The sequence below is a fragment of the Canis aureus genome, chromosome 1 (genome assembly GCF_053574225.1).
Source record: "Canis aureus isolate CA01 chromosome 1, VMU_Caureus_v.1.0, whole genome shotgun sequence".
Taxonomy (NCBI): Eukaryota; Metazoa; Chordata; class Mammalia; order Carnivora; family Canidae; genus Canis; species Canis aureus.
The window spans coordinates 42,303,234-42,321,268 of NC_135611.1; the positions used below are offsets into that span (position 1 = coordinate 42,303,234).

Consider the following 18,035-nt stretch of genomic DNA (forward strand, 5'->3'; position numbering starts at 1 on the left):
CACATAGCTTTAATGTAGATTAATTATGATCTCTGTGCATATGCAGAATTTCTTGCAGCACAGTCCTAGTACAGCCCATGTGCCTCTAATGGGTAAGAGATTCCCCTGCTTAAAATCCATGAGATATAAATGGCTGCACTTCCCATAAAGACACGTTTGCTTTTTATTATACAAGTACAGGAATGTCTTCTTCAGACTGTTAACTACATACATTAATTTTATTTACAGAGAAAATTCTACCTCAGGGCAAAGAGTTCACCCATTTTCTGCATAACTTCTTCATGAGATAGTTTCACTTTCTTCCCAGCTTTTAAAGCCTATTTGGGAGGGAAAAAAATACACACATACATACATATACGTACAAACATCTCTCCAACAAGTAACAGAACCATGAAGCACATTCTAGAGCAGATGTAAATGACATCTCTTGGATGATGTCTCTGAGTCATTTTTCTTTGAAATTTCAACATCTTATTAGGTAGAAATTTTGTATTCCCTTGTTCTATTTCCCTTCTCACTAGCATTTTCTAGTATCTATCTCTAATCTCTTACTGAAAAAAAAAAAAAAAAAAAAAAGCAGGACCTCTTTTCTCAAGTATAACTCCATTATTCTTACAATAAAAACAAAATAACAGTAAACACAAGTTTTGGTGTATTCTGAAAAAAATTTATATGTATTTTCAAGTCACTATTTGTCTCATAATTCAGCAAAGCACTTTTCAATCAAGATAACTGGTCATAAACTTTTTCCTTAGAGAGTAAACAGCTCACTTTAAAAAAAAATTCAGTTACATTACAAATATTACACCATCAGAAAGAAGTAATGAGAATTTTAAGTTTTCAAAAGTAAAAAAAAAAACCTATAAAATTTTTTATTATATATGTAACAAGTGTTCTGTTTTTGCTTAAATTCAGTGTAGTGTTTATTACTACTTTATTGTATTCCTAAGTATATTGTTAAGGTGGGAAATTTGTGTTTTTCCCAAATACAAATCAATTCTTGAAAACAAGCATAAAACTGGCATAATTACCTCTGGAATTGACTGAATAGACTCAACAAATTTATCCAGTGATGCCTCCCAAATAGCCAGTTTCACTGAGGAAAAAAATAACAACAATGGAACATTTTTTCATCATCATATTCATGTTAATACAGAATACATAAATTAACTGCCCAGTACCTTTGCTGCCATTTCAACAAGAGTTTAAAAAGCAATGCGCTAACAATATACAACTGAAAACTTAAGAATAGTTCATTATCATTATAAAGGGCAGCACTAAAGTGAAAAAGATGGAAGATACAGAGTAGATACCCAAGCCCTGCTGGCAGACCAAAGCGGTATTTAGTAGAATTCTTGATTTTCTAATACTGGATCTCGGAAGCCCAGAGTGTGTGTAAGGTACATCCTGAAGGGAAATGGAGCCAGGCCTCCTCTACCTTCCCCCACCCTCCTTCCTTTCCTTGGGGCTCTGTGTAAAGCTCCCAAGTCCCCGAAGCCTCGAGAGTGGTGTGGATAAGGCCATGTCAGACGCAGCCTTGTGGAGGGGGCACTCAAAAAAAATTCTTAGAGAATTTCTGCAGTTTTATTCAGGGGCATGCGTTTCTGTCCCATTGCTGTGAGAACTGGTGTGCAGTTTTTCACAGAGGCCTGGGGCTTTCTCTGCCTGGATCAGCAACAACCTGAGAGCAACAACCACGCTGGAGAGGACAGGAGAACCAAGACAATAATGATACTACAGAAAATATTTTTGGAGAGGGTAAGCTTTATCAATACAGTTAATAATGAATGAACAGCTTCAGCACAGATACTCTATTCTCTATATGTTTTTTTTCTCTTGAGAAGAAATGTTATGGCTTTGCTGAGTAATCTGAAAATATGCCGAAATCTTTACTGAATGCTTAAACTTCCCCAATGAAATGAACACTATGTAACATTTTTTCTGATAAGTAACAATAACTTACCTGAAAGACAAAGAGCATTAGAGAAAGCAAATTTCTCTAGAATGGCGTCATCTAAATCTAGCTCTGAATTTAATCTGATTTCCCCTCTGTGAAGTCTCGACTGTCCCCTGTGAAGAGGGAAAAAAATGACCTTCTAAATCTTAAAAAGCCTTTAAATTTTTTTTTAACTTTTTCTTTTGAAGAAGTAGTCATCTTATACTCTTTCTAGAGGTCATTTTGGCAATTTGTACCAAGTCTTATAAATGTTCTTAGGGATCCCTGAGTGGCTCAGCGGTTTAGCACCTGCTTTCCACCCAGGGTGTGATCCTGGAGTCCTGGGATCAAGTTCCATGTCGGGCTCCCTGTGAGGAGCCTGCTTCTCCCTCTGCCTGTGTCTCTGCCTCTCTCTCTCTCTCTCTCTGTGTTGCTCATGAATAAATAAAATCTTTAAAAAAATAAAAAATAAAAAAATAAATGTTCTTATACCCTTTGATCCAAGTAATTCCACATCTAGGAATTTATCCTAAGGAAACAATTAGAGATGCAAAGAAAGATCTGTGTGGGAAAAATTTTTTGACAGTCAAATGTTTAACAGTAAAAAATTAAGAAAGAAACTAAATGCTCAACAGGGGAATGGTTCACTTATAGCAAATCCACACGGCAAAAATTAATAAGCATGTTTTGATATTTTGTAGAAAAGGAACATGATCACAATAAATTGCTAACTGATCACATGGTGAATATAAAGCTATCTATACAATGTGACCTAAAGCCACAATGACATGGTGGAAACAGGGAGGGAGGTGGGGAAGCGGTAAAAAAAGTGAAGTGCACATGTGAGGGCTTTGGAAGGACTGGGAATTTGGGAATAGAAATGTCAAAAGCAAATAGGAAAAATATAGGGTAAACCGTATGGAAGATTGAAGCAGGAGAGGGGCAAAGCTGTGGACCAGGAGGCCTAAAGGAGAGCAGTGAGGTACAATGTGCTGACAACCTCAGGTGCAAGGAAGAAGAAAAGAGGAGAAAGAGCAGAGTCAATAGGATGCTTTAATGAAGAAGCCCAGCCAACACCACAGAACTGCTGGAGTCAGCAAACAGCTGGAATCATTGGCAGGACTCACGTAACAGCCACAGTGGTGGCAGCTATGATGGGCTTTTTGACAAAACCAAATATGGGATCTGGGATCCAAAGAAATCTCAGGTGGGGACTTTACCCCTCCACAGACTATGAGGTAATAAGTGAGCATGCCTGTGTGTGTGTCTGTAAGTGCCCAGGAACAGTCTAATCTGGATGTAGAGTACAGAAGGGAAGTTCCGGGGAAACAACCACAAGGCCGAGTGCTTAATAAGAAAATGAATAACATTCTATTAGCTCTTCCTCTGTTGTGTCTCTCAGGTTCACAACCTGACTTTCAAGTATATACACTGTGGGCCCAGGCCCTCACTCACTGGTCAGGTGCCCAAGGGCAGGACGAAACATCTCCAAACCTTGTCCAAAAGCTGGCTAATGCCATTTGCAGGGTTTTTTTTTTGTCAGGATTAAACGAAAGGATGCCTGGTAAGCACCCAGAACAGTGCCTGGTGCAGGGCGAGTGGTTTATCTTTGTTGGCTGTTATTATTTAGCTCTGATCCCATCTTGTCTGTCTACAGCTGGTGTCTCTTCCAGATTCTCCTAAAGCTCTGCTTTCATCACTTCCTTTCTTCCATTCTTAATACAAAGAATTCTTTTTCCGTGTTCCACTAGATAGGTCACTCCCCGAAGAAAAAGGCATTGCAGTTTTGATCACATTGCCTTCTCTCCACCCTGACATGTCTCCTCATCTCTCCCTGCTTGCTGAGACAAGAAAGTCAGCTGGTATGCTGCCTACCCATGCACCTTCCCTGAGAATGCTGTGAGGCCCCCACTTCCTGCAGGCATCCCCATTTCTTAGATCACACCCTAATCTGTACTCAAAATCAACAGGGAAAAAACGGACTTACTTATGAGAAACCTTTACTATAGTTACTTGACAGGTTCATTTTGATGAAGGCAGAGCATTTTACTGATTTAGGTTGCTTAGGACACTCAATCATTTTGGGATTAAACTATCTACTTGTTTTAATTTATGGGTAGCCTAACAAGTGCAAACCATCATGTTTACCTACTAATATTTATTATATAGTTTAGGCTTTTTATTTGTACCAATAACCTTTTTCTTAAAATCAGTCTCCAGACACATAAGTTGTTTATCACCTCCAAGTTATGCCAAGTGCCCTTTCCGTAAACTCGATAAAATGCTTACTCTGTCTTTATGTAGGTAAGCTCTTCATTTTCCCAGTGCACCAGCGCGATTTCATAGGGCTGGATTTCATGCTTTTCTAAGACCTGCATCACATGCTTCATCTAGGAAAGAAGGAAGACAACCCAAAATTATACCTGACTCTCTCAGTACAAAACTATGGTACAGTGTTAAATGCTTATAATATTTTTCATCACATCAGATGACGTTTCTTCTGTTTAGTTTTTAATTAACAATACTTGTGCCTCAGAGAAACCTCATTGGCTACGATCCTGCCACTGAGCGAAGGTCTTCTGTTTAGTTTTTAAGGAAAAGGCAAATTCTTTGTGATACTAAATTCATCAAGATAATATATTGTTTTTATATTTAGAAAACACAGATTAACAAAAGGAAAAAAATTAAAATTATCTTATTCCAGAACCTAAAGAAAACCAACTAATTAACATCATGGTTTGTATCCTTTAAATCTTTAAAAAAATATGTAAGTTACATACCTGTAAAAATTTAAACTACATAAAGGTAAAGAAAAGTGACAGTCTCTCTGCTTTCCTGAATTCTTAACTCCCAAAGGTAACCCTCACTTAATTTGCTGCATATCCTTCCATACCTTATTTTTTAAAAATGGGTATATGTATTTGCTTTTTATAGAACATGAGATCATACTGCGCATGTAAACATTTTCAGTGATATTCTCTTAATTCAGAAACGATTTATTTAAGCTTCTTCAATGTCCACCCACAGATTATTTCTACTCTCTACTGCTACAAGGGCACAAATGTACTATTTTTATGTGTGTATCTTCATGGTCTTATGGGGCTATTTCCTTAGGAACTGCTAGATCAAAAGACATGCACACTTACAATTTTGATAAATGTTGCTAAACTCTTAGCAACATTTTTTTCCAGTTTTAGAATCCAAATATTTAGGAGAGCATTCTTAAAAAATATTGGGTATTATCAGCTTTTTATATCTCTGCCACTTCAAACAGCCAATTTTTCTTAATTTATTAGTCATTTATATTTGTTTTTTCTTCAGGAAAACCCCACCCTACCATTGCCGTGTGTACGTGTGTGTGTGTGTGTGTGTGTGTGTGTGTGTGTGTGTAGGGAAGGTATATTACCTTTTAGTAAAACTGGGATTGTATGAGGCATGTTTTTTCACCAGCTCTGGCATTATAATGGTTATATTTTATAATCTGCTCTTTTAATTTAGGCAATTTCCTAGGAATAGATATTTTTCTACATGATTTTTAAGAACTGTAGTATATCCTATGGAGATATTTAATAAACTGCCTATTACATATTTTGGTTATTTCTAATTTGACCACAGTAAGTAGTACACTGATGAACATATCTGTACATCACTTATCACACATAACTGTGATTATTCCCTTTAGATAATTTTCAAGATGTAAAAACTTTGCTGAGTTAAATATAAAGCTTTGATGTGTATTACCAAACTGTCTCTAAAAAGACTGTAATAGTAGTAACAAACTGTGATTGAGATAACAAAGAAATTATTTCCTGTGCATGAGTAGGTTCTAGAAAACTTTATTTATTTTTAAAAGATTTTACTTATTTATTCATGAGAGAACAGAGAGAGAGAGAGAGAGAGAGAGAGAGAGAAAGGCACAGACACAGGCAGAGGGAGAAGCAGGCTTCATGCAGGGAGGCCGACATGGGACTCGATCCCGGGTCTCCAGGATCAGGCCCTGGGCTGAAGGTGGCGCTAAACTGCTCAGACACCCGGGCTCCCCGAAAACTTGATTTAAAATAAGATTTAGTGCAGCCAGCTTCCACTGAATTGTATTTCACTTTTTAGATTATTATGTACAAAGTATACGTCTTTCTGTCTGCAGTGTAGCTAGGATTGTTCTGATTCTCACAAATTAGGTAAGTCCAGGGGATAAAAAAATGGACGAAACTTGTAAGCCAAAATACAATCACTTTAGAAGACAAAAATGCTAGGATAAATAATGACACATAATGCAGAGCAAGTAAGTTGTGAATTATCTGCTAATTTATCTTCTAGTGGTTTGATTATTGAGTGATAATTAACAATTCTTTTTCTCAGAAAACTAAATTTTTATATTTTTATACTTTATATATACTTACAGTCTTGTCTTTCACATTCCAGAACACAGCAGCTCCTTCTCTGATTTAAAAGAATAAAATAATCAACTAAGTTAATGCTGGAATATATTCTTTAGGGCCATACATAAAGCTATGCTTAGGTAACTTCTACAATATATCCAGAAGGCAATTTTTAAAAATGTGATTTATTACTTATTTGACATTATGGTTCCTAGACGGATTTGCTAAAACAAGAGCTATTATTGAACTCTTGATAAAACCTGAGCTCCCCCAAATTCATGACTTCTCACATGGCTTGCAGAATAAATATTATTGTAATACTATATAACTTCATGTATCTAGACTGTTTCATACCTGGTTCAATTCTGATGTACAGAATAAGGAAAATTTTGGGACCCGTCTTAGCTGTCATTAGGCAGATTCTGCTATAGGAAAAGAATAAAGGATCATGCTTTTAATAGTTGTGGAATAAAGAGACTGAGATAAATTAAAGCCAAAGATGGCTAAAAGCACCCATGGAAAAATGCCACCCATCCTTACAGTGCTTGGAGCAGTACAATGAAGCCATCTAGTTCTGGCTTTGAAAGAATATAGGGTCTAAAAACTATGAATGAACTTGTTTTGATTCCTAAAGTTTGACATGGTGAACTGTTTTTGGTGGTAAATAAAAAAAAAAAAAATGAGAGAGAGAGAAGAAAAGAGAGAGAGAGAAGTTATAGCTCTGAGTTACTACTGCACTGGAGGAAGGAAAGGTGGAAATGAAGGAGAAGGTAAAAATTCTGTGGTCCCCGACCGTTATTTAAATGTTTCTTGGGATCCCTGGGTGGCGCAGCGGTTTAGCGCCTGCCTTTGGCCCAGGGCGCGATCCTGGAGACCCGGGATCGAATCCCACGTCGGGCTTCCGGTGCATGGAGCCTGCTTCTCCCTCTGCCTATGTCTCTGCCTCTCTCTCTCTCTCTCTGTGCGTGTGACTATCATAAATAAATAAATTAAGAAAATTTAAAAAAATAAAAAAATAAAAAAATAAATGTTTCTTAAGCACCGTGCTTAGTATATGTATGGATATGAGTGTTGCATCAAATACAAAGATGAGTATGGCCTAGTTCCTATCCTCAAGGAATTGTCAATTTAGAAAAGACTGACAGATAGACCTCTAATTGTAGTGTGGCGTGGTTGGTGCTCTGGGAGTTATGCAGCTTGTACTCTGGGATGTCCATGGGAGGGACACAGTTCTCACAGGACGAGTAGGACTAGCCAAATGAGACAATGGGAAGTGGCAATACGGCAGAGGGAACACTCTGGCTCTGTGAGGAGGTATGAGGAGCACGACAACATCTCAGAATAGATAGCTAGTTGTCTGCAAGGCTGTGGATGCGGGCAAGCAGGAGGCAATCAGACCAGAGAGACAGTGACAAGGAGTTTAGTCCAGTTCCACAGAATTTTAAGAAGGAAAGTGGAGTGATCCAAAGCACCTACTGAAAAATGATCCTGTTTATATACAGGCAAGCAGACTGGCAGAGGGGTGAGTGGACAGGCAGGGGGACCAGAAAGCAAGCTGGGCAACCAGCCAGTGTAGGATCTATGATGTAGATGTGATTGGTATCTAAAGCCACAGGTGGAGTATTCTTAGTTCAGACTATCACTTCTAGGCAGATGAGAAATCTGGGGATCATACCCTTGTCCCTTCAGGGAGCTGTGCTATGCAGTGTGGTACTCAGAGACCATGTGGGCTGTGGAGCACTTGAAATGTGCCTGGTACACACCAAGTAATGCTGGAAATGTAAAACATGCACTGAGTTTCAAAGACTTACTATGAAAAGAACAGTGTAAAAATCTCATTAATTATATTGACTGATCACATGTTGAAATGAGAGCATTGTAGATATGTTGGTTAAATAGAACACATTATTAAAATTATTTTCAGGCAATATAATGCAATTCATGTTCAAATTCAAATCTTTTTTTCTAACTTTTAAAAATGTGGCTATTAGAAAATGTATCATTACATATGAGGCTTGCCTAGTGTTTCTACTGGATGGTGCTAATATAGAGGACCTCAGAAATCCAAATTCCTCACTGAGTTAAAGGGGATGCTATTCTACTTGGGCTGAATGTTGAACTCTTGATTATCTCCAAAGTTATGTCAAAAGAAGGTAAGGCACTGATGGGAAGCAAGCTGGAGCTGCCAGTTATCATCAACTACACAAAATGATATCACAAACATTTTATCGAAGTTTGGGTTCTTCCAGACATTCTATGTGTTTCTCTTCTGCCACAGAATAGTCCCATGACTGTGGTTAATTCCCTGAATCTCTCTCACATTAAAAAAAAAAAAAAAGAAAAAAGAAAAGAAAAGAAAAAAAAAAACTCTCTCACACTGAGTTTCCCCAGCTCCTTAAGAGCTGTGAGGACAAACAAAATTATTTTAAGTGGTTTCTATTATCATAATCATTCTCAATCAGCTACTCGGGAGTATCTGGTATTAAAACAACCTTTAAATAAAAGGATTAAGTTTATGTGACTCAAGGTTCTAGTCTGAAGTCTCTGGAGGGGTAAGGTGGTCTGAAATTATAGCAAAGGAGCTACAGAAGGAGAAAAAAAGGAAGAAAAGACAGAGGGGTGGGAGCATGAGTCTGATAAGGAGCACTGCAGATGAAAAACAGGATACTTTACCTACTCTCAGTAAACAAAAATCCAGACTTGTAAAGACAAGCCATGGAAAAATCATTTATTTTAAAAATTGTTTTATAAGAGGATTTACCAGAAAATTCCTAAAATTGACAAAATCTCCCAGATCAAATAAGAATCTAAGGAGAAATTTAAATCACAGTAAGTTTTGAACACATTTACTATTAACGGAGAAGGTGCACCTTAAAGTTTAAAGATCATGTTATCTGGACAGCCACATACAGAAGAATGAAACTGGACCACTGTCTTACACCAGACACAAACATAAACTCAAAATGGATGAAAGACCTAAGTGTGAAACAGGAAATCATCAACCTCTGTGACCTCGGCCATAGAACTTCTTACTAGACATGTCACCAGAGGCGAGGGGCAAAAAAGCAAAAATAAACTATTAGGACTTCATCAAGATAAAAAGCTTCTGCACAGTGAAGGAAACAATCAACAAAACTAAAAGGCAGCCTACAGAATGGGAGAACATATTTGCAGATGACATATCTGATAAAGAGCTAGTACTCAAAGTCTATAAAAAACTTTTCAAACTCAACACCCAAATAATCCAGTTAAGGCATGGGTAGAAGACACAAACAGACATTTTTTCCAAAGAAGACACACATATGGCTAACAGGCACATGAAAGGATGCTCAACATCACTCATCATCAGAGAAATACAAATCAAAATCATGAGGAGATACCACTTCACACCTGTCGGGATGGATAAAATTAGCAACACAGAAAACAACAGATGTTCGCAAAGATGTGGAGAAAGGGGAACCCTCTTACACTGTTGGTGGGAATGCAAACTGGTGCAGCCATTCTGGAGAACAGAACAAAGTTTCTTCAAAAAGTTAAAAATGGAACTACCTTACGATCCAGCAATTGCACTACTAGGTATTTACCCAAAGGACACAAAAATACAGATTTGAAGGGACACATGCACCCCAATATTTAGAGTAGCATTATCAACAATAGCCAAACTATGGAAATAGCCCAGATGTCCACTGACAGATGAATGGATAAAGAAGATGTGATATATATACAATGTAGTATATATAGATATATAATGAGTATATATAATATATATATAACTTAATATATATGTGTATATATATATTATTCAGCCATCAAAAGAATGAAATCTTGCTATTTGCATCTATGTGAATAGAGCCAGAGTGTACTATGTTAAGTAGAATAGGTGAGCCAAAGAAAGACAAACCAAATGAGCTCATTCATATGTGGAATTTAAGAAACAAAACAGATGAACATATGGGAAAAGGGGAAAGAAAAAGAGAGAGAGATGGAAACAAACCATAAGAGAGAGACTCTTTACTACAGAGAAGAAACGGAGGGTTGATGGGAGGTGGGTGAGAGATGGGCTAGATGGGTGATGGGCATTAAGGAGGGCACCTGTTATGATGAGCACTGGGTGTTATATTTATAAGTGAGGAATCACCAAATTCTACCCCTAAAACCAGTATTATACTATATGTTAACTGACTAGAATTTAAATGAAAATTTGAAAAAGGAAAAAAATATTACAACGTAGAAAATGTGCAAAATGCAGAAAGACAAAAATAAACAAACCGTCTGTAGTTCTACCACTCGGAGACGAAAAAAAAAAAAAAAAAAAGACCACATTATCTGACAGCAGGCCATTTCCCAGTAAGGGTTGCTCACTTGTCCTACCTGAAGAAGAATATTGTTCCAGGATCGCCTTCTTTTGCCGAATGCTCCACACCCATCACCAAAATATTTGCTGCATCTGTGATTTAAAATAAATGAGTGAAAAGCTACAATCAGAAACTGATACAAGGTTTAGGAGTCACCTATGAACTTTTAATAATGTATTTATGATCATTCCTTCATATACCATTGAGTGTTCAGTAAGATTCTACCCAATTTTAGGTTTCTGAAAGTATTTGACATTTGAAAATGAAAAGACTATATGAAATTACTTTCACAAAACACTGAAACACCTGTGACACTATTATTAGTACTATTTAAAACTACTCACTGACACTCATTTTCATTCAGTAGTCACTAGTCCAGTTAATAATTATTAGAAGTCTTAGTTTTAATACAACTAAGATTCAAGACTTAAATTATCTACAAAATTCTCTTCTTTTAAATACCATTTTATTAAAAATATAATATACAAAACAACTCATTTTGATGAATTTTAAATTATATAGAGAAAATATACAGAAATGAAGATATTGACCATTTCAAAACATATCTGAGTTCAATTAATCATGAGAACTACCACAGTAGCCACCCATAACTATTTTAATATTTTAACCTTTCAAATATTATTAAATATACATATTATATACATATATTCATCAATGAGTAGTTGCTTTCTATATAAGCATAGTTAATATTTGTTATAAGTATGTAAATATTCTACAACAAATTATAAACATACATGAATATATCAATACATATACTAATATTAATACGCAAAAAATTATATGTAATTCCTTAACCAAAAAGTAGGACCAACAAAACTTCAAGTTTCTAATAGAGGTTGGGGTACAGGGTGTTCAGATAAAGACCAAATTCTAAACTACCATTTTTGGGTGAGTTCTAACTTCCTTAGGCACTACATCCTACTGAGGGTAAAGTTCACCCATGTAGCCAAGAGCAACGTAAATGAAATAGAAAAGACCTGCCAGGGCTGCGGGACTGGTGCTAGAAGCTAGCCAGGGTAACAGGGTCACCCTGCTGACACCCCTTGGAATCAGCCAAGGATATACCTGGGAAATTTTTTTATCTTCAGGGTTCTGGATATAACTCTGTTTTTGTCAGTCAATTTATGTTTGTTTCTGCCATCAAACAGCACAAAGAGTCTGTTTCGATCCCTGAGGCTGAAAGAGCACAATGACATTTCAAGAGTTTCTCATGGGGTCAATGACTCTTTGAAGAATTTTCTATGTAGCAGGGAGGTTTTCAACCTGCTAATTTTGCTACCTTGTGGTAAATTCATGAATTTCCATCAGAGTGTTCCAAGTTACTTATCTTTTAATATAAAATAGGCTTTTTTTTTCCAAGAATCCTTCCTGATATTATCCTAAAGGCCTCTTTTTTATTTTAATTCTCTTTTTAAATATTCTTTGTAGTTCTCTTTTAGTTCATTTTGTTAGTTTTAAAGTATCAGATTGTACTGGTAAATTTTTCTTTAAAGGCTCTCCCCCATATTTCTGTCAATTGCATGGTTCTATAATACTGAAACAACTTTTTAATGCAATAGAAATGAAGTGTCACAGACTTTGATCATCCCAAATCACAGTGATCCTACAAATAAAGCTTAATAAATCATACTAATTTTAATCTGTGAACTAAGTTCTCTGTAAATACATTTTGATTTCTTATCTTTGCCATTTGTATAAAGAGACTCAACATTTTTGTGATAATCTTTTATTTTTTTAAAAGATTTAGTTTAGAGAGAGAGACACAAAGAGAGACAGCATGAGAGTGCAGGGGGTGGGGAGGGGCGGAGGGAGAGGGAGACAGTCCCAAGCAGACTCCCTGCTGAACACAGAGCCCGATGACCTGGGCTTGATCTCATGACCCTGATAATGACCTAGGTCAAAAATCAAGAGTTGGATGCTTAACTAAGGGCACCACCCAGGTGCCCCTTGATATAATCTTTTAAAAAGAAAATGGAATGTAAACAAATGCATATTTAAGGTATATCAGAGGAAAATTATTTTCTCATACGTTTTAACATACTTGGCCCCAGGTTCAAGATGTACCTCTAGGCAAGCTTGTTACTTCAACATATCCACGGGAGGTCAGATCTTGAGAGAGAGTCCCGAGATGATATTCATCTGCAGTTGCAAATGCTGTGCAGTGCATCAGGTCCTGTGTTGGCGAGATTAGGATGACATGGGTTACCAAGAGGTTAAAATGTCTGTGATGGCTATCATCTTCCAGGACTCCATTTTGCAAAGCAAGCACTTGAGAGTTTTCAATAGACATCTCAAAAGTTCATACAAGAGGTTCCATAAGGGTGAAGAGAAAGAAGGTATAGGGAGACAGATTTCAGACCAATCTGTGAAAGGACTTTCTCTTGCCAGCCACCAAAAAGATGTAATGCGCTAACCAGAAAAGAGAGCTGCTCCCCCAGTGGTAGTGTTGCAAGCACAGATTGAACAAAAGATATGGAGAGGAATAAGGCATCATATGGCCCTGGGTGGAATGATATTTACAGTCTCTCCAAACCTTTTGCTTCCAGGACTTTTTCACAGCAACATAATTATTAGAGGTCATCTAATTTGTCACTAGCCTTCTACAGCAGAGATTATTTCAAATCTACAAAGGAAGCACAGAACTTTTACTCTGGTTAATATTAAATAAAAAGTTCTGTTTATCTGAGAATGTGTCCCAGTTTCATTAGTGCATGTTATCTTGCCTGTGTACAAACATGTACATCTGTGCTATGTATGTCTATATAGTACAGAACATGGCACAACACAGTGCTTCTGTCACATTGTAAGTCACAGCCCATCAGTGAGTTCCTGCTACCGATTGAGGTGGCTCAAACCAGCTTTTAAAAAAATTAAATACAATAAAATAGAAAATGTTACAGTCCATTATTCAGAGTAAAGCTAAATGTTATTTTATGAAATTTTTTTGGTCACTTATGTGTGTCTAAGTATGTATAACAGAAAATATATTTCTCACTAGGGGATGAAGTCAATTAAGATTAAAAGCTATTGGCAAAGGCTTCATGGGTTCAGCACAGAATCTGAATAGTATTTTTTAAAAAATCAGAATGACAAAATGCCTATTACAGAGTTGTGAAGTTGAAACAAGCTGATGTCAGCTGCTCAAAATCATGGCTAGCACAAACGATCAATTATTTGTTAGATTATAGTCATTTCTGTTGCATGTACAGGTATGTTTAAACCATCAACATTTATGGGAGGTGAAAAAGTTTATCTAGTAATTTACATCTGAATTTTCATATGGTCATCATTTTATATTTCTGATCAGGACATGAGTGATTCTATACTCATTTGATATATATGCTGCTTTTGCCCATCACTGGTTAAAAGAGGTTTATGAGTCACTGATTCAAAATTTCCTCCTAAAAAAAAAAAAAAAAAAAAAAAATTTCCTCCTAAGAGTTCTTCATCTCAGCATTGAACTCTTTCCCTTTGTGTTACGTGCCTAGTACAAAATTTCAGAAAAGTAGTATATTTATTCCTTCCGGTATCCCACATTTGTTACCTAACTCCTGGTCCTATCTCAAAGAAATGGCCTAACACTGCTTTGCCTTTTCCTTAGTCTGTTACACTGTTTTAATGTGTGGTTTAAAAAGTAGCAGAGTAATAAACAGAGGACCTGAGAATACACACAAACTGAAAAGCCTAAAATCAATCAAATATCCACTCATCAGCAAAATGATTTTAACTTAATTGTGGGGGGATAAAGAAAAGGAAAGTCAGATGCAGAAATTGTTGTTGAAATGTGAGGATAAATGGATGTAGCACCCCTTCTTTTTTCAGGTAGGCTGATAAGCTGATTCCCAGAGTCACCATGAAGGGTAAGAACATACTGATACACAAATCATATGGATCCGTAGAGCCAGAGTATACATGGTATAGATTACAAAGGCATCAATTACATGCTCCAGGTTTAGAACTGCTAGCAGTTATCTGTTCAAGGCTCCATGGTGTTAGAAAGAGCTGATAGGACATGTGATTAAGCCGGATCAAAGAGAGGAATCCTGGTAACAGGCATCAGGGAAGGCCACAGTGGGTGGGCTCGGTTCTGCAGGAGACCCAACAAATTTATCGAAGCTTGCCAAGAAAAATCAGTCTATTAGGTTGGATGTCAGAATTACTCCTGCGACTACTACACCTGACACGCTTTAGTCTGGGCTGGAAGGAGAAGGGCAGGGGGCACAAAAAGGCAAGAGATGAGGAGAGGGGTGCCCGGGTGGCTCAGTCGGTTGAGTGTCCAACTCTTGATCTCAGCTTAGGTCTTCTTTTTCCTTTAAAGATTTTATGTCTTTATTCATGAGACACACACACAGAGAGAGAGAGAGAGAGAGGGAGAGGCAGAGACACAGGCAGAGAGAGAAGCAGGCTCCTTGCAGGGAACCCAATGTGGGACTCGATCCAGGACCCTGGGATCATGCCCTGAGCCGAAGGCAGACACTCAACGGCTGAGCCACCCAGGCATATCTGTTTTGTTTTTTTTTTTTTTAAGATTTTATTTATTTATTCATGAGAGACACACAGAGAGGCAGAGATACAGACAGAGGGAGAAGCAGACTCCTCACAGAGAACCTGATGTGGGACTCGATCCCTGGACCCAGGATGATGCCCTGAGCTGAAGGCAGATGCTCAAATGCAGAGCTACCCAGGTGTCCCTCAGCTCAGGTCTTGATCTCAGGGTTGTGAGTTCAAGCCCTGCACTGGGTTCCACACTATGTGTGAAGGCTACTTAAATTTTTTTAAAAAAATTAAAAGAGATGAGATAAGGGGGCCCCAGTCCCAGAACTATTCTAGTGGAGGATCTTTCCAGAACTGTACTGAAAATGGCAGAGGCTGATTGTCTCTAGAATCAGAATTGTAGACTGGCAGCTCAGAGAACTAACCAACTCAAGAGCTGACCCATCCAGTGTTTTGAAGATTTGAATTCTTCATCAACAACGAATTAAAATTTCACACAAAACCCAGATTTCCACCACCTTCTGATCAAGTGGAATATCTGGCAATGATCAACTAAGATTGGGGGGGGGGGGGGGGTGTGTGTGTCTAGTTCTCCAGTCAACCCAGTCCCTCCCCTTCCCTACTGTCCCCTGCCTGCCTTAACATCATTTGTCACCAACCAGACCCATCCATGCTAAAAAGGTATATTACTGTGCATGCTCAAGGATGGGACAAAGCAGTCGCTGCTTCCATGAGAAAGTATATTGATTCCAAAGAGATTAAAAATAAATCTTGAAACACAATCTGTTTTTACTTAGCCATTCCAAGGATTTTTGCAGACTTTCTGAAGATTGTCACCTTTCCTTCTCTGTCTCCTGTTTGGTTTGGCTCAAAGTTCCGGCCAGTGTCACACAGCTTACATGGTTTGCCACACTACTTCCCTCCTGCCCACTGTGGCCTTCCCTGATACCCATTACCACTTACCTCCTGAAGCAACTTGGATCTCAGTCTCTCTTTACGTTGTGGCTGCTTCTATTAATAAATGATGCACTAAGTTTTTCAGTTTGATTTGCTAGCTCTTTTCTAAGTTTTATATCCTTTAAATTTCAGGACTGTACTCAATCTATTTGGTAAAGGGAAAGATAGGCCCATGGAATGTGTTCTAGTCACATTTTTTCCCTATTATATTGTTACACTGTGAGAAGCTTTTGTTTCCATACATGTCTTTTTCTGGATTTTTATAATGAATCACATATCTATAAATAGAGAGAGAGCGTGCAAATTTCAGGGTTTAGGATAAGGATTAACAACTCATTCTTAAATAAATGTGCCAAATTAACCTAAAATAGTTACTGCATTTAACACCTACGTTTAGGCCTTTCTATTTTAAAATGTTAAACAAAAACAAAAACAAAAACAAACCCCTCAAACTCAAAGCCAAGAAAGCCCCTGTGTTTCAATATGTGTTTCATTTTTCTGGCCACAGAAAACATGTTCCAGCAGATGGGGCTAGAAATCTATATATGATTCTTGTTTTAGCACATTACACACTCTGATGGAATGCTTTTCTTGAAAAAGAAAGTTTATTTTTATTCATATTCTAGTACTAAAGAAATTTAATGCATTACTGCAACGTTACTTCTGTACTGTCAAAGAATGCATGTTTTTCCTGTTATGTATACATTAGAGATAAAGTTTTAAAACACAAATACATCTTATGTTAGCAGTACAATGCTTCGGCTTTCAAGTTTTTTGACTACACTCCATAGTGAGAAAGCCTTTTGTATACATAGTACACATATGCATATGTGCATACATACCAGTAATTGGCACAGAAAATTCACAAAATAGTATTTAGCTCTACCACAGTAATACATTCTGATGCTTTTTATTCTAGTCACAAAAAAAGAAAAAAAAAAAAAAAAACCCCAACCAACCCAAAACAAACAACTATTAACAACCCACTAGTTAACTTTACAGTATACAGTGGTGATCCTCCGAAAATCATTAGCAGGCACCCACCACCTTCTCTTTCGTGCCCACCTCCATGCTGCTCAGAACAGTGGCTGTCATCCTCCAGCATGTTCCTCCTGAGAGACAGGACACACCAATAGGGAGCACTGCTGCTGCCATGATAAACTATGAGCCGATGGCACATGGGGCTGAATACCTTAGTAGGTTATGATCTCTGCAAAATGACACCAGGTAAAGACTTGATTCTAGTGGAGAGGGTGCTTGACCTCATTCAGTCAATTTGAGAGCATGCTATGTGGCAGACGAAGAGGGCGAGTTCAGAAGCATGAATGGGGACAAGAGAAAGCACATCCGCTCTCTGGTACAAAGCAGAGTCCTTCTTGTCTCAGTCTAGAAGGGGAGATAGGGCTATACCGCCAAAAAGGATTTGTCAGCCCCATGATGCCCTCCATCTGGGCCAGACAAAAGCCAGTCTTTGGCCTTGGGGATAGAATATCCAGTCACATCTCAAGACTATGCTCACCTATGAAAAGTAAGATCATCACAAATAACGTTCCATGGGGCACCTGGCTGGCTTGGTGGGAAGAACATGCTACTCTTGATCTCAGGGTCATAGGTCAAGCCCCATGCTGGTGTAGAGAATACAAAAAATAAATAAACCAAAAAAAAAGTTCCAAAATTGTATTAACTGAAATTCTAAAAATGCCGTCACAAACCTAAGTTTTCTATGATTTCCTTGTGCTTTTACAGTGACAACACACTGTTTCTGTTTTTGCAAAACTCCAACTGAGGTCACATCTGTCATGTTACATATCTCTGATATAAGAACCCACGAAATAGGACTCCTTAAATTCCATGGTACAAAATCATGATTTTCTCATAAAATATTGTTATGCT

General features: G+C 37.6%; 1 protein-coding gene and 1 pseudogene across 3 annotated transcripts in view; both read right to left on the reverse strand.

Moving 5' to 3' along the window:
- The window catches only part of RMND1 (required for meiotic nuclear division 1 homolog), a 44,517-nt gene that overhangs the window by 17,702 nt on the left and 8,780 nt on the right, over positions 1-18,035 (reverse strand). For all 3 annotated transcript variants that reach the window (XM_077896795.1, XM_077896813.1, XM_077896804.1), the window contains 7 exons: positions 12,756-12,864; positions 10,687-10,762; positions 6,337-6,376; positions 4,226-4,326; positions 1,964-2,070; positions 1,032-1,096; positions 241-317 (listed from right to left, as the gene is read on the reverse strand). In XM_077896795.1, the coding sequence (XP_077752921.1) occupies positions 241-317; positions 1,032-1,096; positions 1,964-2,070; positions 4,226-4,326; positions 6,337-6,376; positions 10,687-10,762; positions 12,756-12,864 (575 nt within the window). The remainder of the gene's footprint in view (positions 1-240; positions 318-1,031; positions 1,097-1,963; positions 2,071-4,225; positions 4,327-6,336; positions 6,377-10,686; positions 10,763-12,755; positions 12,865-18,035) is intronic.
- LOC144289632 (U4 spliceosomal RNA) lies at positions 4,388-4,512 on the reverse strand (annotated as a pseudogene).